Source organism: Rhea americana, unplaced genomic scaffold, assembly GCF_003343005.1.
Source record: "Rhea americana isolate MKP2758 unplaced genomic scaffold, rheAme1 scaffold_110, whole genome shotgun sequence".
Taxonomy (NCBI): domain Eukaryota; kingdom Metazoa; phylum Chordata; class Aves; order Rheiformes; family Rheidae; genus Rhea; species Rhea americana.
The window spans coordinates 299,127-324,574 of record NW_028185151.1 but is presented as its reverse complement, the minus strand read 5'-3'; the positions used below and the strand labels follow the sequence as shown (position 1 = coordinate 324,574).

Sequence of the window (25,448 nt, the reverse complement as noted above, 5' to 3'; positions counted from 1 at the left end):
CATGCAGAGTCATGGTCTGCTTATTATTATGCTTCTGCTCTGATCCCAGGGGCAATGTTGAGGGTGAATATGAAAACAACCATGTACCAGTTCCGTTCCTTAGAACACCTAGATGTCTTGTGCCCCATAACTACTTAGTCTATTATGTACTTCAGGTCTACATCTGCCACCAATTAATTGCTCACTTAATAATGTTTTAATAGAAAAGGCCACTTTTGGAATCACTTCCAAAAACTAAGTATTTTTAATTGAATAAAGTTTGCAAAGAGCTCCCGTTTTCTCTGTACAAACACATTGTGGATGTCAAGTTTTCCTTTTGTAGCGTAGTATGTTCATTGTGCTTAGAAGAAGAATCCTTGGGCTCTCTTCCATAAGTTTACAGTGAAAAGAAATGGTTCAAGCTAAAGAGTATCTCTAAAACCCTGAAGAATCATATATTCTGAAAAAAAGGAATAAAATGAGGAGAGTGAAACACCTTTATTTTTTTCTTTCGTTTGCCTTTTTTTTTAACTTTCTTTTGCCCCCCCCTTTTTTTTTTTTTTNTTTTTTTTTTACTTTAGAGAAAGTGCAGTTAACCTGTGTTGCATTGCTCCTGGTTGGGTTCCTCTGGGTTTGCCTTACTTTTCCTTCCCACTATGTCCCCACATAATTGGGAATTTGTAGTATAGTAAGGGCTCTGATCCTAATGCTGCTTTCRATGTGTCACACAAAGGGGTAACTTTCACTCTGTCCTATTTCTTTTTCTCCCATGAAGCCTGTAAATGTTCTCATTTCGGTAATAATTGCGATCCAGTCAGCGGCCGCTGTGTCTGCCCTCCCAATACTGTTGGGGAGATGTGTGACAGATGTGCACCGAATTACTGGGGCCATGACATTGTCAGTGGCTGCAAGGTGAGTGGATCTCTATTTTCTCTGCATGTGTTACCTCATTCCCGTGGGRTATAGACAGTAATTTGTAGCTGGAACATAATTTTAGGTTTGTAAATCATTGTCTCTGCGACATGAGTTCTGGTACTAATCGGACTATGATTTAACTGCCAGCAGTATGTGAGAACTACAGATTTTCTGTCTTGGGTATGCCATCCATTTGTAACACCACATAGCCACTTTATACTATGCTACCATCATGCTGATTCAGAGTCCTGCTTGAGTCTGTTTCTTTTTATTATTATTATTGCTATGTCTAGCGTGATTGAGAAGATTAACGCTATGTTATATAATGGACAGTTACAGATAGTTGGCAATACTTTTGCAGAACAAATTTGCTTGGGCCCTAATTGTGTTATCAGCGGGAATTTGTACTTGAATTTTATTTCAGAATGGCTTTAACTTGTGTTTAAAAGACAATGAAGAGAGAAGAAAAGAAACAGCAGTCTTAGCTGTAAAATGTGCTTTTTTCCTTTGCTCTTATTTAAAGGGAGAATAGCCTTCTCATTAGCATTTAAATCCCTCTTATTTGACATACAGTTAATAAAGAGTGTGAAGGAGGGGGAAGAAGGGAAAGGAAAAGAAACAGGAAAGCAGTGGTAGTATGTCAAAGAGGGCATGCAAGCTGTCGATAATGTCATATTCTGAGCTAAGGTGCGCACCATTCAGTTAAAACTGAAAGCTAGTAACAGTGAATATTGTGCCAAGTTCAAATACCTTCTCCTCTCTGCCATTCTCGATGACAAGGGACTTTAAATACAGCTGCAATTGCTCCAGAAGACTGCATCTTGTCTGAACACAGTCATATGCCATTAGTGCTCTTTCCTAAATGGCTGTTTGTGTAGCTCAGGCTGCAAACTAATTATCAAGAATGTTTTCCTTTTTGTACGTATGGAAAACTCCTCTTGTAAAACCTCTGCCACACTGCTGTGATATAGGCTCTTGGCTTCCGAAACCAGCCTAATGAGGTTGAAGACCTTTCTTTGAGCTGTGGAATATATTCTCTGTTTGTCTTTTACATGAATGCATTAGTATGGCAGCTCCATAGCACCATCTAAATTAATAATGATCTGTCAGCCCACATCTTCTCTCTCAGTACATTGCAGCTAATTTCCCCAAAGTGAAATGTGAGTCTTCTACTCCACTTGCACTCCCTTTGTAAAAGATTTCCAAGGCTGTCATAACTCAGGAGAACATTGCATAAAACTGCCTCCCTGTAAAAAACATAACATTTGATTGTAATTTAGGTTTTGATATTGCACACCAAGCTATTTCAGTTTATGGTGAACAATTTGCTTCCTAAGCTTTTTGTTCAAATGTATCTTGTAGAATAATATTCCTTCTGTGAGAAGGTTAGGTAGTAGTCTCTTAGTCCAACATTTAACCATTGGCTAAATAGTTTCTCTTGCATGTGGTAAAAAATTAATTTGAATATTATATATATATATATATATATATATATATATAAAAATAACCTTCTTTATAAATAGTTTCTTCAAATCAAATGAAAGATGCTGTAAGTATTCATATAGCAGTTTTGCTTATAAACTGAATCCACATTTTCCCCCTCTTTTTTCACCATTGAGTCCTTAAATTTAGAGAATCTATCCATGTCAGTTACTGTGGTAACCTGTACTAYTGGCGCTGAGTTTGCTACTGCATGCTGAACTTCTCCATAAGAGATTCTAGTCATGCCACTGAAGACAGTGAATGTCCTGTGCTAACTTTGCGGTACAGTCATAGTAATAGCATGGAGAGATTTTTCTGCTCTTTGGAAGCCTGAAGCTTTCCCTGCTACTTGCTCCTCTACTCAAGATCTAGACCCCATGGCAAATCACCTATTCTGTGCTTACCTGCCTGTGAAAGCCTGATTCTGTGAGCAGGTTTATCTCCGAGTATACTACAAGAGTAAATCTCTGTACCTTACCAGGTAAATTACTGTCATCTCAGAGTTCTGTTTGCACAAAGAAAATAGTCATCTACCCAATGGATAAGTAATAATCACTGCACTAAACTTCAGAGGGACCACTGTCCTCAAGCATTTTCAGTTTCAACAAGGAGATGTGAACATGCCCCACACAAGATTTACACAGTGTTTTTAAAAAGCACTTAAAATTTTTGTTAAGTTGACTTTGTCTCCAAATTATCCCAGTGTCCTTCACTTTGTTGGCTTGAGTTCATTGTCTAAATTACCAATGATAAATAGCATGTAATCGAAAAGTATTTTATATGTATACATATATATACACATGTACACACACACACACACACATATGTATTTGTGTGTGTGTGTATAGATGTAGTGTGATTACTTGACCCTTATTGAGTGATGGATGCCTGGCCCTGTAATTCGGATATGTTGTGTTTAGACAGAGGAAATTCATTACTGTATGAAGAACTTTATTCATAAGCACTTGAAAGAACTGATTTGTGTGTGCGTTTGCRTGCGTGTGCATGCTTTTTTTCAGAAGCATGACTGCAGTTTTCTTATTGTTTCTCTCCTTTTTAGTCTTGTGACTGCAGCGTGGTTGGTGCCCTGAGTTCTCAGTGTGACATAAATACAGGTTGCTGCTACTGCCGCCCTGAATTCTCCGGAGAAAAATGCACTGAGTGCAGGCTGGGTTACTGGAATTACCCACGGTGTGTTGCCTGTGAGTGCTTCCTGCCAGGGAGCAGCCCACAGACCTGTGATGCAGAGCTGGAGAAGTGCTCATGCGTTGATCATACTGGCCAATGCAGCTGCAAGGTAGGGCAATGAGGGATGTCCGCAGGTCAGACTGCAGCTGAGGGATTTATTCCGATTTTCATTGTCGTTGACAGTATAAGCAGACGCATCTAACTGTTTGTCACAGTATATTTGTTAACTTCTCTGGGAGGAGTCCAGCAAGAAGACAGAAGTGCTTATCAGCACATTTTCACACATTCATACTCACCAAGCTGGCATCCTCTTAGGCTCTCCTCTCCTTTCATGTTTCTTCCTCTTCTTACAGATCTGTTATCAGTTCAATGACATTCAATACAATTCTTGTTTAGACATTTGGCAAATTAAAAGCAAACACATCAGTAATAACACTATGTACCACAGTTCTAGTTCTTAGTGTACTGACTTAGAGTTGGTACTGTGAGTAAAATGTGTAGAATTTACCCCAGGAGTATCTTTTCATCTGAGTAGATAGCATCCAATTTAGGATCACTGAACTGATGACTTTAGGAAGACTTTGGCATGGTTTCCTACAGCATTCTTATATGGAGGTGATGTGAACTGGTTGAACATTACACATGGTTAGGTGGGTTGAAAATTGGCTGGACTGCTGGGCTTGTAGTCAAATCAAGATTATTGTCAAATCAATAACTGGTGGTTTGACATCCAGTAGGCAGCTGGCAAGCAGACTATCCTCAGGGCCAATGCAGTTCAGCATCTTCATCAGTGACCCAGATGAGACAATACACATTTGTGAGTATTGGTGATTCAGAGGGTGTAGAGGTTGACGGGCTGAACAGAACAACTACAGTTGTGAGGGTTCTTGACAAACTTAAGGATTGGGCCAGTAGAAACTGCTCACAAATTGCAGTAAGGACATGGGCAAAATTTGTGCACCTTGCATAGAATAACTGCAAGCATCACAACAGACTGGGAGGCAAAAGACTGAGTAGTAACCCTGCTGAAAGCGCCTGTGGGCCAAAGAGGCAAATTGAATATGAGCTGCATTAGGAAGAGTGTGTCCAGGAGAGCAAAGGAAGTCATTATCCCCCTCTACTTAGTGCTGCTGAAGCTGCACTTGGAAATGATATCCAGTTTTTGGACCCTCAATTCGAGAATGTTATTGAGAAACTGGAGAGGATGCAGAGGAGGGTTACAAAGAGGCTTAGAGTGGATGATCTGCAAGGATATATTGAGGCAGCTGGACTCTTTTAGTCTGCAAAAAGGACCCTAAGGGAAAATCTATTAGCAGCCTACAACCGCTTCAAAGGGTAGATGCAAAAAATCATAGAGTCAAGCCCTTTTTGATAGTAGCAGAAGATGTGACAAGGGATAATGGCTGCAAATTGCAGCTTGGGAGTTTTGAATTGGACATTAGGAAAAAAAAATCACTAGAAGGGTCTGGCAACACTGGAACTGGTTATCCAGAGAGGTTTCAAAATCCCCATCCTTGAGAGTTTTTAAGCTTTGACAAGACAAAGCTGTGGCTAACCTCTGTAGCGTTGGTGATAGTGCCACTTCCAGCAGGAGGTTTTAAAAAATGACCTCTAGTGGTTCCTTCTGCTTTTGATTCATTCTGCTTCAGTGACTGTATTGACACAAAGAGTTAGCATTTATAGGAGGATGAAATTTAAATTATATAACTGCCAAGTAGGTCTTTTCTTAGTTGGACACCAGTCACTTCATTCTGAGTTTATAGACTCAGTGGAGGAATTACAGAATCATAGAATAGTTTAGGTAGAAAGGAACCTCTGGAGGTCATCTAGTCCATCCTCTGATTTGAAGCACGTCCAATGTGATCATGTTGCTGGGATAATATTTGCAATGATGGAGATTCCACAACATGTTTGTGCAAACTGTTTGATCACCCTCATGGTAAAATAAATTTTTCTGATATCTAATCAGACTTCCCTATATTCCTGCTTCCTGTATTGCCTCTTATGCTATCACTGTGCACTTTTGAGAAGAGTATGACCCTATCTTTTCTATACCCTTCAAACAGGTAGCTGTAGACAGCAATAATATCCCCCCTAGCATTCCCTTCCTAAGGCCAAACGTTAAGGTAGAAAGGTTGGAGGAACAAAATGGGTTCGTATTGTAGTCAGTGGAATTCACGATTTTCTTTGATTCCATCCTACTGAACAGTTTGGCCTTTCATGCACTCTTCTGGGGTATTTGAACAGAACACGTCATGTTCTCTTTTACAAATACCAATCCATTTGATGCTGAGCCCATAAGAAAACTCAAGCGGATAAGTTGCTACAAAGACTGTCTGAGAAAAAGCTGTTTCCCAGCCTAATGATAAATGTTGTTAGTCCTATGTCATCGTCTGAAATAAAAAATAGGTATCTCAGTTCTTTCAGCCTCTCTTCATACGTCATGTGCTCCAGTCACCTAACTATCTTGCTGGCCCTTTTCTGGAGTAGGTCCAGTATGTCAGTGTCTTTCTTGTAGGTCTCACAAATGCCAAATAGAAAGAATCAGCATTTATGACTTTTTTTAATATAAATGTTTCCTTGCTGAAACATTTTTCATTTTTAATCTTGTTTCTTAAGGCTGAAAGTAACTACTTTCAGTTACTTATTTCTGTGTTCCTGTTAGTGCAGATTAACAGTATATACTTAGCTGACGCTTAAGGATGAGAAATGACCTGAAATAAACTGCAAAGCAAGTAAAATTCACAGTTGACAATAGAAAATGAATAAATAATATTGAATTAAGCTGATTTTTTTTTCATAGTTTAAGTCTAAGGCTGGTTAACCTTTTGCCTAGTTTATTAAAAAGAGCAGGATTTTTATAAAATGGTAATTGTTCCCATTTAAACCTGCTGTTATAGCTGGGAAAAAAAAGAGCTTTCATAAGCTCAGAAGTCCCTTTGTCAGCTCTGACAAAAAGCAACCAAATCTAAGCTAAATACAGTGTAGGCACATTTGCTTATAGAGGTACATGTGGAAATGAGAGTGAGAGTTAAGAGTTAAGTACTCAGGGATAGTACTAGTTTCCTTTACAAGCTTTGGAAAGTTGATTTTGTTGTTTAAATTGGCTTCTTGGCATTACCCTCTCTCTCTCAAAAAAAAAAAAAAAAAAAAAAAAGGCAAACCAGTGCTCTTATGTTAGTGATTTTTTTTTGAATAGCACTGTCTTACTATGAAAATGATTTTAAAAGACTGTGCATAAATCACTGAGTATCTAGCTCTATCCAGTGTAGCTTTTTATTTGGACTAATTGAAAAATGAAAATAAAAGCATTGACATTACAACAGCGAAACATTTCAGCCCTTGTTAATACTGTTCAATGATGTGGAAAACAATCAGATGAAGAGGGGAAAGCTTTTCTCTACAATATTTCCATTAAAATATGTTTCTCAGCAAGAACATTTAGTACTGTACCTTAAATGTTCTAACTTGTCAAAACTAATTCCTATTAGACAAAAGGATTGATTAACCCTGGCAGTTTCAGAAGGACATATTTTTTCTTGTCTTATCAATCAGTTAGCAAGCATGCCATGCCAAAAGCACAATCTGATTTTTCTATGTGCAGCTATCAGTATGGAGTCAGAATGCATTGCCTGGAGTTACTCAGTGGATAAAAGTGCCATGACTATATTAATTGTATCTATTTGCATGCACACATGATCAGAGACTGGAAAACTCCTTGAATATTTCCTTAACACCTGTCATTTCTTTTTGCACTGTGATGTTGGGATTAATGTGTCTTTTATTATTATTATTATTATTATTATTATTATGACCTCTAAATAAAGCTTTTTATTTTCCCTCTCTTTTCCAGATTAATGTGGAAGGTGTCCACTGTGACAGGTGCAAGCCTGGCACATTTGGTCTCTCTGCCAGAAACCCACTTGGCTGCAGCAGTTGCTATTGCTTTGGCCTGACTACACAGTGCAGTGAGGCAAGGGGGCTGATCCACATGTGGGTGAGTAGGGAACCGCTGAGCCATGTAATGCGATAATGTTGTTTCCTGCTGGCATCTTTTAATCAGGCACTGAGTGGGAGCTAGAAAATGGCCAAACATTTAGGCAGTCATTTTCCTCTTTATACTTTGAGAAGTGGAGAGAGTGGTATATTCCATTACACAATCAGGGTCAAGCCATTAAAAGCAAATAGACAAGAAAACCAGTGATAACGTAACAGATGTCAGGCTGAAGAAAAGCTATTAAAACCCCAAAAAGAACAAGTTAGTCATGTGTAGGGAAATTATGCTGTGTCAGTCCAGTACACTGTAACATAATCTCTGGTATATGATACAGTTTCGAGTTTCATAGATGCCTGCTGTAGAACATTCAGATATTTTGTGGTTCATTTAATGTTTTGTTTATTTTCAGTGCTGCTTTTTTTTTTTTTTTAWTTTAAAAAAGAGCTTACTGAAGATGCTGCTCTATTTAAATCCAGGAATGGAAGGGTGGCACTCATCATAACAACCAGTTAAACCAATAAACCTCTACTCTCGAGTGCAAGAGGGCCTTGAGACCTGTTTTGGACTGACAAATAAGGCAGACTGAAGGTCTCCATTTATCCCTACAATGAGTGCCAAATGGGCATTGAGACCACTGCTGTCTGTCTCTTCTGTGCCAGCTCCTCAATTATATTCTGCAAGAGCTATTTCTAATTGGAAATGACTGCTTGACTCCACATACATGTTCAGTCATCTCTGCGCTAGAAAGAATGTCAGTCGTAGAGGAAACGTCTGCCTGATGGCAAATCAGCTAAAGCTCTTGACATGTTTCATGCACAAGCAGTAATCAGATCATGATAGTTTAGACTGAATGTCAAGATATGATCTTTCACTGAAGGGTTCATATCTCTTGGTCAAGGTAACAGGAATAGCATGTCTTCTTCACATCCTTGTTCAGTCTAGTAGGACATCTTTCCCTTTCCAGTGGGAGAAGTGATTAATCATGATCTGGTGCAGTCTTTCTCATCATTTCAGTCTTGCCTATCATATGCTGGTAGGATGAAGAGGAAGGGCTGTAAAGAGCTGATAAGTTACAAAATTTAATCAAGTTTCATGACAGCAACAGTTCTGGAAATTGTGTTTTGACCTTTATGGCTGCACAAAGCAGAAACATAGTTTAAAGCTCCTAGTTGTTCTGAGTCTCTTGATTGATTTTTCTCTTATATTTATGCTTTTATCTAAACAAGTGTGTGTCCACATCTTGTCTAGTTTTRGGTGCTCTGATCTAGTTCAGAACTGATTCAGAGTTGTAAAATGAATTACTCTGGATTCTGCCAGCTGTTAGTGGCTATTTCAAATACTCTCAGGTGCCTCAAATGGCATTAGACGTATTTAGACAAACTGAATCCTGCACTATATGACAGTGAGGCAAGGCTGTTGTAAAATTCAAATGTGCTGACCCCTTTGTTGATGTCTAAAGTACTAAGCACCAAAGTATGTTTATGATAGAATCTCAGGAAATCTCACTTAGAACTGGCAATTGCTAGGAGTGCTTCCATATCTYGTCAGTGCATAGATGTTGCTGTAAATGAAAACATCAAAAAGCTTAAAAAAATGCTTAGGTGATTCTTCACCACCTAATTCTTATCTTGTGAAACAGTCTGTAGATGGGAGGACTGTTAGGGACATGACTCTGCCTTAGTTTTATTCCTCTTCCGAACAGCAATTTTGATACCAGCCCTTTGTGTTTGTCCATATACATCCTGTGATACTTCCATCTGCACAGAATTATTAAGACTCTTATTACAATTCTTGGCCAAAAGAATTATTTCTCTGTCATTATGTTGCGTAGCTTTCATCAAGGCTAAAAAATTTTTCAATATTTAAATAGCATACTTATATTTTAATTAWATTTGAATTTAGGATGATATAAACCCTCACTCTCTGCAAATTAACTGTAGAATATTTTACTCAACCATTGCATGAGAAGTACAAAGAGCATCAAGCATTTTGTTCCATAACTCCACTGATGTATAAGTGTTGGTGAGAAGTAAATCATAGAATGGTTGATGTTGGAAGTGGCCTCTGGAGATCATCTCGTCCAACTCCCCTGCTCAAGCAGGGTCACTTASARCACATTGCACAGGATCACGTCCAGATGGGTTTTGAGTATCTCCAGAGAAGGAGACTCCACAACCTCACTGAGCAACCTGTTCCAGTGCTCTGTCACCTTCACAGTAAAGAAGTTTTTCCTCATCTTAATGTAATTTTCTCAGACTGAACAGAAGAGGTTCAAGACTGAAATAATAGTATCAAAATTATGCTAGTAAGATTCATGGAGTAACTCACTGGTAAAACTATTTTAAACAATGTTAATATGTTCTTTGTTATCATGAGGACTGAATGCAAAAGGATTGAGAGGGAAATCATTATCATTGCTTCTCCTCTATCTGAAGGAATAGTAAGACAGCTTTATGACAAAGGGCTCATAATGTAAAATGAAATTACCTAGAAATATATATTTTTAAAGAGTTCAAATTGAAAGATTAATGTTGCTTTTCCTTCATGGGAAAGAATAAACTTGATTTTCTTCTTGATGCTTTTGAATATGTGTAGCTGACCTTGAAGCCAGAGCAAAAGGTTCTGCCACTGGTGGATGAAAAGCTTCAGCGGAGCACTCTTTCAGGGATTGCATTCCAGCCTCCTGAAATAGTAGCAAATATAGAACAGGTGATGCAGGACCTTCGCTCAGAACCTGTTTACTGGAGACTTCCAGAGCAGTTTGAAGGAMGAAAGGTAAATGTAAGATTCTATTGAATACTTAAATGGATATATATTTTTGTTTTATGTTTGTATTTTGCAATGCCTTTTTTCCCTTCCACTAGGCATGTCGTTTCAGACTGGAAGTTGCTTAAGGAAAAAGTAAATACCGTTTAATTATTAAAAATGATCCTATCAATTATCATCAAAACTCACAAGTTTATAACACAGATACTATTTTAAATTAGATTCACAAACAGAAACAGAATATTTTTTCCACAGGATGGATTCTCTTGTAAAGACATTTTTAAAAATTAAACAGTATTAGTTTAATATTCCCCCTTTGTAACTTTGGGGATTTTATTCTATTTTAAAGAAAAAGTTCCTGAATTGTTTAAGTCACTCAGGAGAAAATGATTAAAATAACCCTTCCTTTGGCTATTATACACTTCTGTCTCTCTGCTTTATTTTGCACTTTTGATGTTTCTTGGTTCGGCTTGTGAGAGTGTAGCTGTTCCTTTCTCTGTGCACAGACTTTGGGAGCACTAAGGCACACACAATTAAATAGATAACATTTTGGTTTTACTGTAGTACAATAACAAATTGCTGATGGGTATTTCTGAGCACAGCCCTTATTCCCAGATAGCTCTACAAGCACGCAGTGCTATTTTCTACCTCACATGCATTCCTTGGATTGCACATAGGTGCAAAGTGTATTTAGTTCCAAYATATGTCCCGAATTTATCTTTGGCTGACTGAAAATGAAATTCCTTTTTAMACTTTGCTATTTGCTTTGTTAGCTCACCGCTTATGGAGGGAAACTGAAATACGCGATCTACTTTGAAGCGCGAGAAGAGACGGGTTTTGCTACCTATTACCCCCAAGTCATCATGAGAGGTGGGCCCCCCGCGCACACAAGAGTTATTGTCCGGCGGGTGGCCGCCCCACTGATTGGGCAGCTGACGAGGCATGAGATAGAGATGACAGAGGTAACGTTTCCATCTGCTTCATTCCAGAATGTCAGCGTGGGCTTCTTTTCAGTACCATTAATAGCCTGGGTTTGTATTACTGTCTTTTAGCATGAATGGGAATATTATGGCGATGACCAAAGAGTCAGAAATGCTGCGCTCTGGGAGTATCATCGTGATGACCCAGGAGTCAACAGGACGSCCTCCCAAGCAGGCTTTGCATGGAAATACTATGGAGATGACTCCAGATCCAGGAGAACTGTATCCCGGGAAGACTTCCTGAATGTGCTGTATGATGTTCACTACATTCTTATTAAGGCTACTCATGGCAATATCATGAGACAAAGCAGGTAACTATTTCCTGCAGTTGTGTGAAATAACACAGTAGTCATAGATTACCCAATGGAGCTTCCAAACTGAATTTTTATTCATAGAATAAGCTATAAGCAGTTGCTGAGAGCAGAGGAAAATTTTATTCAATAAAAAATTTTAATCATGATAGGCAAATTAGGTCTTTATTTTCAGGATCCTAGAACATAAAACACACACAAACACACACATCCTGAAACAATTCCATAGTGTTTTCTTAATAAATGTCTACTTTATGAAAACATGAGGCTGTAATTAAATATGAATGTAGCATACGAAAGAGTTTTCTCATGTAAGTTGGTACTGAATAAATAGCTGAAGATGAACAGAATACTTCTTTAATGAAATAATACCTAATGCAATAAATTAGGATCATGTAATTTCAATATTTTCCATATTTTCTATTCAGTTTACTCATGAATAACCTGAATGATGAAATAGAGAGAATGCTTACTAGATTTGAAGTGCACATGAAATTAAGAAGCAATATAAACACATTARATAAATAGCAATATTAGAGGAATAATGTAAAAAAAAAAATTGGATGCACTCTAAATTCTTCCGTAAGATTTTACGTTTTGAAAGGAGTAGTCAGTTGGACAAAGCAGAGAAATGGAATACAACTAACTGTTCTTCAGAAAGAATCTGTTGTTTATGACAGATCACAAGATGAATGTTAATCAGTAGTGATAGTCTTTCACGAGAAATGCAGATGTTATAGTTGCATGTATAAACAGGTATGGCCTGCAAAGCATATGAGGTCAACTTTTAATTTCACCAAACACTGGCAAAGTCTCAGCCTCTAGGTTTGGATATTGTGCTTAAGGAAAAACTAATTAAAGAATTCAGAGGAGAAAAGTGAACATGATCAGAGGTCAGAAAACATGACCTTTGAGAAAAGATGTAAAGAACTAGATTTGTTGAATAGTTAAAAATGCCTTAAGATGGATAAAATGTTGTCACAAAAAAAAAAAGAGAAAAAAGAAAAGAAAAATCAGTTCTGTGCTGCCATGATGCATAAGTCAAAAAAGAAATGAGCTTAAACTTCAGCAGGAAAGATTCAAGTTAGAGATGARAGAAAACTTCTTGGAGATAGCAATGTTCTGGAATAGATTGCCTCAACAATTACTGAGGTCTTTTGATGATAAAAATCACCATGTCCTACACCATATCCTTCCCAAGCAAACATTATTAGCAAGAACACAGGAATAATTGAATCTGTCTTGRTTTGGAGAGAAATTAGGTGATGTCCAGAGGTTGTTTTTATGATTCTATGATAAAGTTAGGCTAAAATTATTTCTAGATTTTTTRATTACAAATATGTCTGTAGGAACATCACACTTAGAGTTTATAAGAGTGAGTGCTAGGTGCAGTTACAACACAACTTTGCAGCACTGTATGAGAACAAACATAGTCATTGGTGTTTCTATTGCTTTTATTTATAATATGTGATTTAAAGAAAAGTATCCATCCAGTTTGCATGGACCACATGCTGCATATAACAACAAATAACACAAATATTTTACAGTGATGTYTATTTTTGGCATAGTCCATTTAGAATATTATATCACAAGCACAGGGAATTCCCACAGAAAGATATGAAAGTAACTCTAATGCAACATGGAGAATCTGAGAAGTATTATCAATGTTTTATGTATTTCCTCTCATCTCCCTTGCATGCAATATAGCATAACTCATCTACAGAGGGAAAAGCTGAATGCTATCCTATCTCATGCATAATAAGCAAAGTTACTTAAATGGCCTTCTTTTTTCATAATTTTGTTCTGAGATGCCTATAACCACCGTCACTGAACTMGGCCTGCACTGTAATACATCGTTAATTTATCAAAGCTACCTACTAATGAAGCAGGTGTCAGAGAGAACAGAGAATGGCTTTTCAATTTCTGAGTGGTTTTGCCAGGTGACACTTAAAGAACCAAAATGTATTTTTACAGCATCACATTTCAGAATGTAACCTTTTATGTGACAGCAGGACTTAGTGAAGAGTTTATCTGCTCTTTCCAGTAACTCTTGATCTGATGTCATAACTTTGCATATAATACCTTATTTGATTTGGAGGTGGTTATGTTRCAACAGATTTTTATGATCTCTGCCTAGTTACATGGGTAACAGTCATTATATAGCACCTGAGACTTTAAGTAGAAAACAAAGAGCAGGAATACATGATTTTTTTTCCCTAGGTAGCACCTTCAATGATTTCAAAGGATGTTTTGCTTAAGACCACAAAATAAATCCACCAAAATGTTTTTAAAGGTTAGTGGGATATTAGCTTGAATAAGAATTACAGGTTTTTATTAGAAATAGGCTGAGGTTCTCTAAAGGATAATATTTAAGCAYATGCTCAACTTTAAACATGTGTTTGCATTTAAGTGACTTAAGATAAAGCATTTGCTTAAATAGCGTGTGATATGCTTTCTRAATAAAAGCCCTATTTTAAACTCATAAAGTTTCTGTTCCTGCCTAACTAGTAGCAAAGTGTGAGGCAAAATAAACKAGGGACAGCAGAAGGGAAACACTGTATATGAAGTCTTTTTAATTTTGTTAAGTTTTTTAATAGCTCCAGTTCTTTCAGGTTTTGGAGGCTGCAGGTAACTGATGAATTGTAGGAAAACCTTTTCTTGCGAAAGTCAAAGCAGTCAAAGCAGGAAATGGAAACGTAAGAATAGCCCAGTTCAAGCATTAGCACTGTATTAGCTGTATAATTTAGCAGCAATACTACTGTTTCTGCTTCAAAGCTGCAGCATTACTAGTGATTTAGAGATTTCTGCTCAGCATCCAAAGCCAAACATTTTTTTGCTGTTGTGTTCATTTTGTTGCCCTCATTTTCACATTCGCCGCTCTAAATTGAAACATTTCTTTTATTAGATTTTTTTTTTGCTTTTCAGGCAACTGGGCTGTGATAATAAATCAGTTTGAATTGGAAGTATGCTTTCAATTTAACTGTGAATTATTTCAATATCCCTGACACTGATCAGGTAGCAGTTGTTAGACTGCTTCCTATTAGACATGTTCCAAGAATCAGCCAAGCCTGACCTTTCTTAAGTAACATTTTCACACAAACAACAGGTAGCTTTGTGGTCCCAAAGTATATTATTATGTAAATTTAGCTTTCTGGCAGTAAATGGTTCTTTGCAACACACAGACCATTGCATCAGCCTTGAAGATGAGGAGGGAGCAGATTTCATTCTGATTTTCTATTAAATGTAGAGAGATTTCAATGTAAGCTTGCATTGACAGATCAGATCTGAATATTTTTGCCCTTACGTAGTCTTCTATTTTGATACAACTTTGTTCGTTTTGCTTTGTTTTTCACTTTTTGTTCCATTTCCCTGTTCCACTGAACCCCTTTCTTCAAGCAGTAAAAAGGGAGCACAGGCTTCAAGTTACTAGGTTATTTAGGGATGTTGCACTGACACAAGGTATGAAGAGGTAATCTGGTAACCTAAGGTGACTCTCCAAGCCCTCTTAGTTCAACAGTGGATGTTTGCTTTTTCTACAGTCATCCTGGCATTGTGCCTACGTGCCAAGGTTGCAAAAGAGGAATCTCACCCAGTAGTTCAGTAATCAAGGTCTGGGAGTAAGTGAATGGACTGTGAATTTCTCTGAGTTAACCCATACACAGACACTTAATGAATAGACTGTAGCAGCATTACCTATGTTTATTGAACTAATTATTGCAAGATCTTAATGTTTGATGCTAGGAGAAAGACAAACGTTTTCTCACAGATTGGCATTATATTTGGAAGGTTTAAAATTTACACTACTCTGCCCTTTTTATTTATGAAAGACTGTAAGAGCTTTCAAATTGTAATGTTCATCTAARCAAATTTCAAAACCCCAAATTAAAGAAGTAAGTTGCAGTCCAGTGTAGCTAACTGTGCTGCATTAGAAACTGTGTTTGCTGTCGTTGTCTGTGATGTACTTGACCCAGTYTGGTAGGTCAGTGTGCATGCTGGGAGGACAGCGAGTGATTGGAAGGCAAGGATATTATTATTAATACAACTAAACAAATATTTGTAAAGCTAAAGTGTCAGAAGCTCTACCATGAAGCATATTGCTTTCTGACATTAGCAAATCCTTCTGTGCTGAGAYTTTTTGTTTGTTTTAAAATGTTTGCTTGTGTGTCCGGATGATCCTAAGAAAAAAAAAACACAATCTGGCTACAGGTCTTAACATTATTACTAAAAAGGCAACTTTCCAATGACTTTGAACTGTGTTCTAGAGCTTGTCAGCTTGCTTTAGTTGCTGGGGAGAGATTTTACTTTTTTAAAATAGTAGAATCATTAAAAGCTCATTTAGTGAACGATTTTATCACTGTACCTCTGAGAATCATGAGTTGGAACTGCGTTTAGTATGTGACTTTTCTCATTTCTTAATGAGTCCCTCAAACTGAGGAATCAGATTTAAGCTTTTGTTAATAGTTTGGTTGAAAAGAGAGAGAGAGAGAAAAGAAGGCATAGAATCAAGCAGAACAGAAGAGTTAGTTATAGTACAGTTATAGTTAGTTCGTTACACAGTTGGAGGTGGAAGCAGAAGTAGCGCTATTTATCTCCTGTAGACCAGGAAGACCGCAAACAGCCAGCTATGGCCATTTTCTTCCATGCTAGCTGACTATGAACTGGTTTTGAGTTAGTGCTTGACTAATCTTATTAGAGATGTTTGCTATTTTATTTTTTTTTTTATTTTTATTTTATTTACTTTCAGGATTTCTGAAATCTCCATGGAAGTTGCTGAAGATGGCAGCGTGTCTGGAATGAGTCCTCAGGCTTACTTGATTGAGAAGTGTGACTGTCCCCTGGGTTATTCTGGTTTGTCCTGCGAGGTACAGTACTGACCTAATGTCCAGTAAAATTCTGATGTTTTATTTGGTTCACTGAATAATAAAGTGTGATAAGCAGTTAGTGTGGACACGTTTAACTGTCACCAACTYTCTCTTAATGAAATTACCTCTCTGGATGCAACCCTGTCTACCATGCTGTAGGTTATCCTGCTGAGCAGGGAGGTTGGACTAGATGATCTCCAGAGGTCCCTTCCAACCTTACTGATTCTATGATTCTTTCTGTCCCAGGGACTGTTCTTACAAAGAATTTGAGCATTCATTTTCCGTAAGCAAATATGCTGCTAAAATCATGGGGATGACTCAATAATTAATRTGACTTTACTAGCTTATCTCTGAGCCGGAGTTGTGTGACTGATGGTAATTGATAAGGCTTTGTGAAGAAATGAGAGCATAATACAATCRAATGATCGTATTGTGTTGTGATGAGCTTGACATCTTCCAAAGGGCTGAACTACAAGCATCATTTTATCGTGACTGTGGTGGGGGKAGGAGGGAAAACACAGGAAGCATCTATGTCCAGTTAAAACAGCTGATTTTATAGAATACTGATAGCTRTAAGTAAACTACAAATTAACATTTGTAGTAGTGAATAATGAAAGATTATATACTAKTTATTCCTGGAGAGTTACCAATATGATGATTGAATGACGTTTAGTAAATATTTATAGTATAATACTGTATAATATATATAATATTACGTTTATTTATTTTTATATAATACTCTACAAATATATACTTTATAGTATTAAAAATTTGAAAACAAAAAAATGATTAAAAGAATGTTATTAAAATTGTATCATAGAATAGAATCATAGAATCAGTAAGGTTGGAAGGGACCTCTGGAGATCATCTAGTCCAACCTCGCCGCGCAGCGGGGTCACCTACAGCATGCTAGACAGGGTTGCATCTGGGCGGGCCTTGAAGATCTCCAGAGAAGGAGACTCCACAACCTCTCTAGGCAACCTGGTCCAGTACTCCGTCACTCTCACGGGGAAGAAATTCCCCCTCACGGTCAGGCGGAACTTCCTGTGCTTCAATTTCTGCCCATTGCCTCTTGTCCTGTCACACGGGACAACTGAAAAGAGTTTGTCCCCGTCCCCTTGACACCCTCCCTTCAGCTACTTGTACACATTGATAAGATCCCCCCTCAGTCTTCTCTTCCCCAGGCTGAAGAGGCCCAGCTCTCGCAGCCGTTCCTCACAGGGCAGGTGCTCCAGCCCTCTGATCATCTTTGTAGCCCTACGCTGGGCTCTCTCCAGTAGCTCCATGTCTCTCTTGTCCTGGGGAGCCCAGAACTGGACACAGGGCTCGAGATGAGGCCTCCCCCGGGCTGAGCAGAGGGGCAAGATCACCTCCCTCGACCTGCTGGCAACACTCTTCCTAATGCACCCCAGGAGACCATTGGCCTTCTTGGCCACACGGGCACATTGCTGGCTCCTGGTCAACTTGTCATCAACCAGCATCAAGCACTCAAAATAGAGCCATGTAGAATGTTAAAATTCTACTTTAAATTTTTCAGTTTGCCTTGTTTGATATTTGGGATTCCCATATCATGTCTTTAATAGCCAAATGATTGATTGAAATATGGTTTTAAAGAAACTAAAGTACATTTCCATTTCTACTTAATTTTTGTATTATAATGAATCAACTCAAGTAATGGTAAAAATAGAAAAGTTATTTCAAAATAAAAGCTTGAAAGAGTTTGTTCTGAAAATTTAATCAGAAAGGAAGGACATTATTTAGAACCCGTAGATTCATCCTGTAGATTTTTTTCCTTTGAAACTGTTGGAATAGCATACCTCTGTGGACCAACACTAGTAGGATGCAGGTTCTGTCCTACTAATTCTGCCTATTTTGTTTTATTTTTATGTGCTTTACTGCTCAAACAGCACTGTGCTGCAAATGCATTGAAAATGTAGATGAGAACCATGCTGTAGCATGTCTGTGTTTTGTGAAAGAAGCTTCATTCATGATGATTTTCAGTTTTAGCAAGTGTCTACTGAGAATATTCATTGTCATTCAATGTCATTTTTCTGAATGCTTCTATTTGTCCAAGTAATCTGTGAAGATGCATTGAAAGGGGCCACAGAGCGCTGGGCAGTTTTCCTTCCACTATATTCACTGACAATTCTTCTTCCAGTGCTGGTRTAGGACTCCTATAGCAAGATCCTGCTCTGTACTCAAAGTCTGTACTCAAAAGCTTCCCTCTGACCAAATTTCAGTGCCCCTGTACGAAGGATGGAACTACCCTTAGTGAGGGATGGAAATCCTGGACCATGATCAAAATAGTGTGTTTTGCTTTAGTCTTAGAAGCAGTTGAACAGCTGTGCCACAAAACAAAACTAAACTAAACCAAAGGAAACTTGTGTCCTGAACAGTTAAGTTTGGTAAATTTCTAAGGCATTGAAGACGGCTTTACTAAGAGAAGTGTTGGTCAACTAAGTGGTCTCTGTGCTCATAATACTTGTAGTTTATTTGTTGCTTACTTAAATATTTTAATGCTGCATTATTCAGAGGCGCCCACATTTTAGAGAAAATCACCTGTCTTGTATGTTTTTGTAAAATTTATCTTATGGTAGTTACCATAAAAAATTTTAAAGATGTAATATTTTGGCTGCAGCATAGAAGAAGTTAATCAATAGTTGTGACAGCCAGTGCCCCTGATGGTGGGACTGGCAGCCTGCGTGTCGGCTAAAGAGCATGTTCTCACTACTCCGTAGCACCAGGAGCTCCGAGTGCTTTTGTTGGAATGRGTAGATGGGGGTAGCAGGGAACGATGCCTCGAGTATTCTGCAAATCCCTCAGGCATCCTGGCCAAACGGGGTCTGGTAAAGGCATCCCCAAAACTAGCAGTGAGGGAGTATTTGGAGGGAGTAAATGAATGGAGGGAAAAATACACTGTATCTGCGAGAACTCAGCTCGCTTCAGATGTTGTACAGGATCGTWTTGCGCAGGAAAGGAGGCAAAAGAAACGATCAGTTCATAGGGAATGTGTCAAASGAAATGAGTGAAGATGTTTCCTTGGCACACTTCTTGGGTAACAGCACACACCTGAACGTCTATATGTACATACACAGATATGAAATTAATGTGCTCCAAAATATGCTCAGAAGTACACATTTTAAAAAAAAATACTGTAACAAATTGCATTTCCCAAGGAAAACATATGATAGTGTAATTAGAACTTTATTTTAATTCACACTCACCAAGGCTAGAATAAATGTCTCAGTTGCAACCTTCACACTTCGTGCTTAATTGTGCAATCCTCACATGTTCATAACTTAGTTTATTTTTAGTGTGCTCAGTGAAGGTTATGATGTGTTCTGTGAAGGTTTATTTAATTTCCCCTTAATTTCAGCAAAGGGAAAAAAGATATGATACTCGGGCATTTTTTAATGCTAGCAGGATATATGTATACGTATGTATGTCATGGATTATCCTGTAATTGCATTGTAAGGACTAYGTACACAATTGTTTTTATTAGGAGTAACATGTGTATCCAATTATTTTTATATCAAAAAGCAAGYTGAAAGAATAGTGGTAAAAAGTAGCCTAGTAGCTACTTCTGAAGAGCATGAAAAGTTTTTCAAAAACTTTGAAAAAAGTAGCAAGGATAAGTATAGTTTACTTCCTCATTTTTCTGTATCTTGGATCATCTCTATTAAATCAAAATAGAAGTAAAGCACATCAACTGCATATCAGAAAAATGAGTTAGTGAGTAGACTGGAGGATGTACTGCATATTTGTACCCCATTCCTGAATTCACTCAGTGCTTGTAAAGCTGTGCTTTGTACCATTTTACTTTTGGACAAGGACTCTTCTGGGGGTGGAGAGGAATGCAGAAAACTAGGAAATTATAGTAAGAAACAGAATTACTTTCATTTGAGATTATTGATCTAAATTGGAATTCTGCACAAACCATACAAAARCAGATAGATTGTTTCTATGCTTCAGGGATCTTAATGTAGTCTAAGTCAAAATAAAAGCAAAAACAAGAAGTGAGTTAGATTACTGTCTTCTGTCTCTAAAGAAAATAATTGTGTTTATGCTTTATCCATAACTTAGACTCCTAGATGTTTTGGCAATGATTATAAAAGCGATAATAAAAAGTTCCCTGCTCTAGATCCATTTTTGTTTCCTTTTACATCCTTTTTATTGCCATGTGAAAGGGTTGTTAGTCATGTTCTTTCTAGGAAGCACAAACTGTGGTCAGCAATAGGAAGTGACCTCACCAGACGATCTTCATAGGATCCTACCACCACTAGGTGGTAGGATTTATATATGGGATGGGTGACTTTATATGCACTTACCCTAATGGTCTAAACCATCAAAATGGTCCTGTTTCTATTTTTATGGTGCTGTAGCTGCGTGCTTTTGGAGAGCTATATAGACACTTTGATGCATTTGCATAGTAAGTCTAAAACAAAGATCAAGTGCTTGATTTTGCATACATCAGCTTTGCTAGTAATTTTTGGTTTGCTCTCAGAGTTTTATTGCCAAGCTAGGGTAAGGGAGACTTGGTGATAAATAAATTTAATTTGGGGCTAATAGTCCCAAGACATGCAAAACCTTTATTATTTTGAATTCTTTACATTTATAGCCTTTCAACTACATAGCTATAAATAATGCAGCCATGTAGTCATTTTTTGATGAGTATCACTGAGCTTTTGCTTGTTATCCGTCAGGCAGTATGTAGGCAGCTATTTGCTTGCCAAACCTGAAAAATGTACCAAGGACAAAGGAAACAGAATCATCATGCTTGCTCTCCACAGTCCATGCAAAAATTTTATTTTGAAAACAAATCTTTATTTCAGGAAATGAAAGGAAAGATGCTTGATGCACAGTGAGAACAGTGAGGTATTCGGCATCTGAATGAAAGGTCTCTCAAGCTATAATATGAAAAGCCTGGTGCCAGTGGAGTGCTCCAGGGATCTTTCAGCAATGTTTCTAATTAGGACTAGCTTTTGTTATCTGTAAAATGCTGTATATTGTTTGTAACACAGCTGGAGGCCTGTCAGCTTCTTTTCATGACTTGTAAAAGCTGGTGATGGGGAAGAAGAGCTTGCAACACTCCCTATACCCAATCCACTCTGTAATGATAAGTTTTTCTCTGCATCTTTTTTTTTACTGTAGTCGTGCGCTTCAGGATTTTACAGGCTTCCTTCGTCATCTGCAGGAAGGACACCTGCTCAGTCCTTGGGCACCTGTGTTGTGTGTCAGTGTCATGGACACAGCAATATGTGTGACTCTGAAACATCGATTTGTCAGGTATTAATCTTATGTTTCTGAGTTTGTGCACTAGGTTAATCTGAATGTAAAATTCATAAGTTGTGTAAGAGAACTGGGAAAAAGGAGGACAAATTTTGTATTCAGTTTTACTTAAGAACACTGTTGGTTACTGGACCAAAAAAGTGAACCATCTACCTCTACAGATTTCCATGCTAATTTTCCTGAGTTAAAGCTATCCAGTGCCTTTTACCTCTGAATTAATATTTGTGTATCAAGAAAAATAAAATACCTGCCACCTAAAGATGTAATACACCTTTTTTTTTTTTTTTCGAAAAAACAGTGCACTGCACTGCTAAGTGTAGTACATGTGACTTGATACAATAAGAGGGAATTTTAATTGATTATTTCTCTTGCTTCAATGGCTGGAACAGRGGAGGGAAGGACGGATGAATTGGATAAGCAATTCTGTGGGACTACATCTGGCTAGCTACAGGCCTCCATTCTTTCTCTGTATAAACCCATATGTAACACAGCATGCGTTTGATAGATGCTTAAAGGAAGCAGCCCCACTGAGAATCATATCAGAGAGAGAGGAATTATGAATCTAAATATGTTTGAATCCCTTAGACTGGGAACAAAATGTTTTCTGCTGCCTTGTAATTATCAAATATGGCTTTCACTCTGCTTCCTTCCTCTGCAGAATTGTCAGCACAATACTGCTGGTGACCACTGTGAGAGATGTGCACTGGGATTTTATGGCGTTGTCCAAGGCTCTCCAGATGACTGTCAGCCTTGTGCTTGTCCCCTATCCATTTCCAGCAACAAGTAAGTGARCAAACTCATGACACAGAGTTGCCTTTTCAGCTCGCAGTAACACTGTTTYGGGCTCACTCTGTCCTCTGTCAGATGGCTGCAGGAGGACTGCATCATGCAGAGCCATACTAAAAAGTTTCCTATCTACTTTTGCTAATTGATCTTCTGTTAAAAGTCAGAAATTGCTCCCTTGCTAATTTGTAATAAATAAATTAATAAGYGGTAGAAAATGCAATACTCAACAGATAATGAATGTGTGTTATAAAGGTATTCTCACAAATGAAGCTAGAGCAGAGCTCAAGTACAGTATGGCCACAAGGGAGCTGTAAAAAGTCTTATGCTCATATATTATGTTGGTGTAAATGTATTACAGTGCCTTTCTTGCTCCACTGCGGAATTTATTGATTCCTTATTTAATGTTACATGAGTTTTAGGCAATTTGTGAAAGATAGAATAATTTAAAAGCAATATAGTTATTGCAGCATAAATTTTATTGGTCGCTTTATGTTAATGAGCCTTGCCACCACATCTCTGCATGTGTTCCCAACAGATGATACTTTAGCACTTGTTTCTTCTTGTGCTGAAAAGCTCTTAATGATATTTGGAGCCATACCATGCTCTGAAAAGGTTTGTGCCTCATGATTGTTCTCTTGGAAGATTGGAAATATTCCTTAAAATAATTTTGCTRTTCTGTGTCTGGCCTTTAGGATATTATAGAGGATACTTCAGCCAATATATATCCCCAAGATTTTGTTTTTCTTCTGACATCTTTTTATCATTTTGACGTATTTTTTTTTTTGAAGGAGGAAATTCCTTTCTCAGATACCAGTAGCTAAGCACATCTTGATCTTTCATCCAAAGCAAGTGCTTTTAACAAAACTTCCAAAGCACATAAATACCAAATTGAGAATAGCCAAAACAATTATAAAAGGGGTTTAAAGAAATTCCCTTTATCTCTAAAGTTAGAACATAGCCTCCATAGCTCCTTCAATAGACTTAACTACAGTTTTCTTCTCAGCTGAAACTTTTTTGCAAGAAGATTTTCTGTTATAGGTTGGTTATGCAGTCAACTTACAAATGTCGACCGAAGGACATTAATGTTGCAAAGATCAAGATCAACCAAGCTTCTCAGCTTTACACGTTAGCCATACATTGAAAAAGACATTGCTTATTACTAACCAGCAGAAATTGCTGAAGATATCATTCAATCCTATTTTTTCCTAGGGCTTGAGAACTTTTATTTGCCCAGAAATGTAAGTGTCAGATCAGGAAATGAGCATTGACTGTTCACCAGGTGATTATGGCACTTTGATAGAAGTTAGACATGTTCTCTAACTTGTGCTCCAGAAATGACTTTTATCAATCTAGTATTTTATTGAATGGCTAATGGAAAACACAAGAAGTGGATGTTTCTGAAGTGCTCTACAGTTAGGAAATGTATGTAGTCCAAGTAGTGCATGTCCTCGGTGAGCACTCAAATTGCTGAGATGCATCAAGAAGGAATGAGAACAAATAAAGCACTAATCTGAGGTGAACTGAAAACTGGCTGAATTGCTAGGCTCAGAGAGTTGCTAGCAGCAGCACAATGTCCAGCTGCAGGTCAGTCGGTAGTGGTGTCTCGCAGGGGTTGATACAGGGGCCAATAATGTTTAACCTCTTCATTAATGATTTGGACGATGGAATTTGCAAGGTCGCAGATGATATAGAATTGAAGGCATGGTTGATGGACTAGATGATTGTGCTGCCATTCAAAGGGACCTCAGCAGGCTAGAGAAATGGGCTGACATGAAGTTCAACAAAGGGAAGTGCAAAGTCCTGCACCTGGAGAGGAATGACTGCATGCACCAATACAGGCTGGGGCCAGCCAGCTGGATAGCAGCTTTACAGAAAAGGACATGGGGGTCCTGGTGTACAACACAATGAACATGAGCTAGCAATGCACCCTCATGGCAAAGAAGGCCAATGATATCCTGAGCTGCATTGGGAAGAGTGTTGCCAGCAGGTTGAGGGAGGCAATCYTTCCCATCTAGTCACCCCAGGTGAGGCCRCATCTGGAGTGGTCTGTTCAACTATTGGCTCCCCAGCACAAGAAAGATATAGACCTGCTGGCACAAGTCCAACTAAGGGCTGAAAAGATGCTGAAGGGACTCGAGTATCTGTCATAGGAGGAAAGGCTGGGACTATYCAACCTGGAGAAACTCAGAGGGATMTATCTATGTTTATAGATATCCAGTGGGAGAGCCAGGCTCTTCTCAGTTTTGCCCCATCACAGGACAAGAGGCACTGGGCACAAATTGAAACATGGGAGAAATCCATCTGAACACAAGAAAACACTTTTTCACTGTGAGRGTGRTTGAAWACTGGAGAAGGTTGCCCCGAGTGGTTGTGGAGTCTCCATCCTTACAGATGCTTCAGACCTGACTGGACATGATTCTGGGCAACCTACGCTAGCTGACCTTGCTTGAGCAGGGGTAKTTCAACCAAACGATCTCCAGAGGTCTCTCCTAAGTCTAATTGTTCTGTGAAAACTTCAAGCAGCCCTACAGCCTGCGTGACTGTGGATGTTGCTGTGACCTTTTATGTCACACTTGCATAAAAGTTACCGTGAGACTTGCTTGTTTCAGGGTCCTCATGGGAGGTAGGTGAGGGATACTACTCTGAGGTTAGTAAATACACTTAATCATGGGATAGTCTTCCAGTTTCTTAGAGCTGTCTGAAAAGGAGTCACATAGTGACATTAAGGTCCAGAAACAGAATAGCTTGTTTTTGTAGAGTTTAATTTAGATGCCTCTGGACATGAGGGATTGAGTTTCTATTTCTGTAGTCATCAACAAGTTAGGTACTTTTTTATTCAATGCAGAGAGACAGACAACTTCAAGAAACTACACATCCAYCTATGTATAGGGGA

General features: G+C 38.2%; 1 protein-coding gene across 6 annotated transcripts in view; it reads left to right on the top strand.

Moving 5' to 3' along the window:
- LAMA2 (laminin subunit alpha 2) overlaps positions 1 to 25,448 on the top strand; it is a 376,763-nt gene that overhangs the window by 243,154 nt on the left and 108,161 nt on the right. For all 6 annotated transcript variants that reach the window (XM_085314063.1, XM_085314044.1, XM_085314054.1 and 3 more), the window contains 9 exons: positions 755 to 891; positions 3,437 to 3,673; positions 7,418 to 7,561; positions 10,157 to 10,336; positions 11,101 to 11,289; positions 11,380 to 11,618; positions 16,363 to 16,480; positions 21,632 to 21,766; positions 22,428 to 22,552. In XM_085314063.1, the coding sequence (XP_085170189.1) occupies positions 755 to 891; positions 3,437 to 3,673; positions 7,418 to 7,561; positions 10,157 to 10,336; positions 11,101 to 11,289; positions 11,380 to 11,618; positions 16,363 to 16,480; positions 21,632 to 21,766; positions 22,428 to 22,552 (1,504 nt within the window). The remainder of the gene's footprint in view (positions 1 to 754; positions 892 to 3,436; positions 3,674 to 7,417; positions 7,562 to 10,156; positions 10,337 to 11,100; positions 11,290 to 11,379; positions 11,619 to 16,362; positions 16,481 to 21,631; positions 21,767 to 22,427; positions 22,553 to 25,448) is intronic.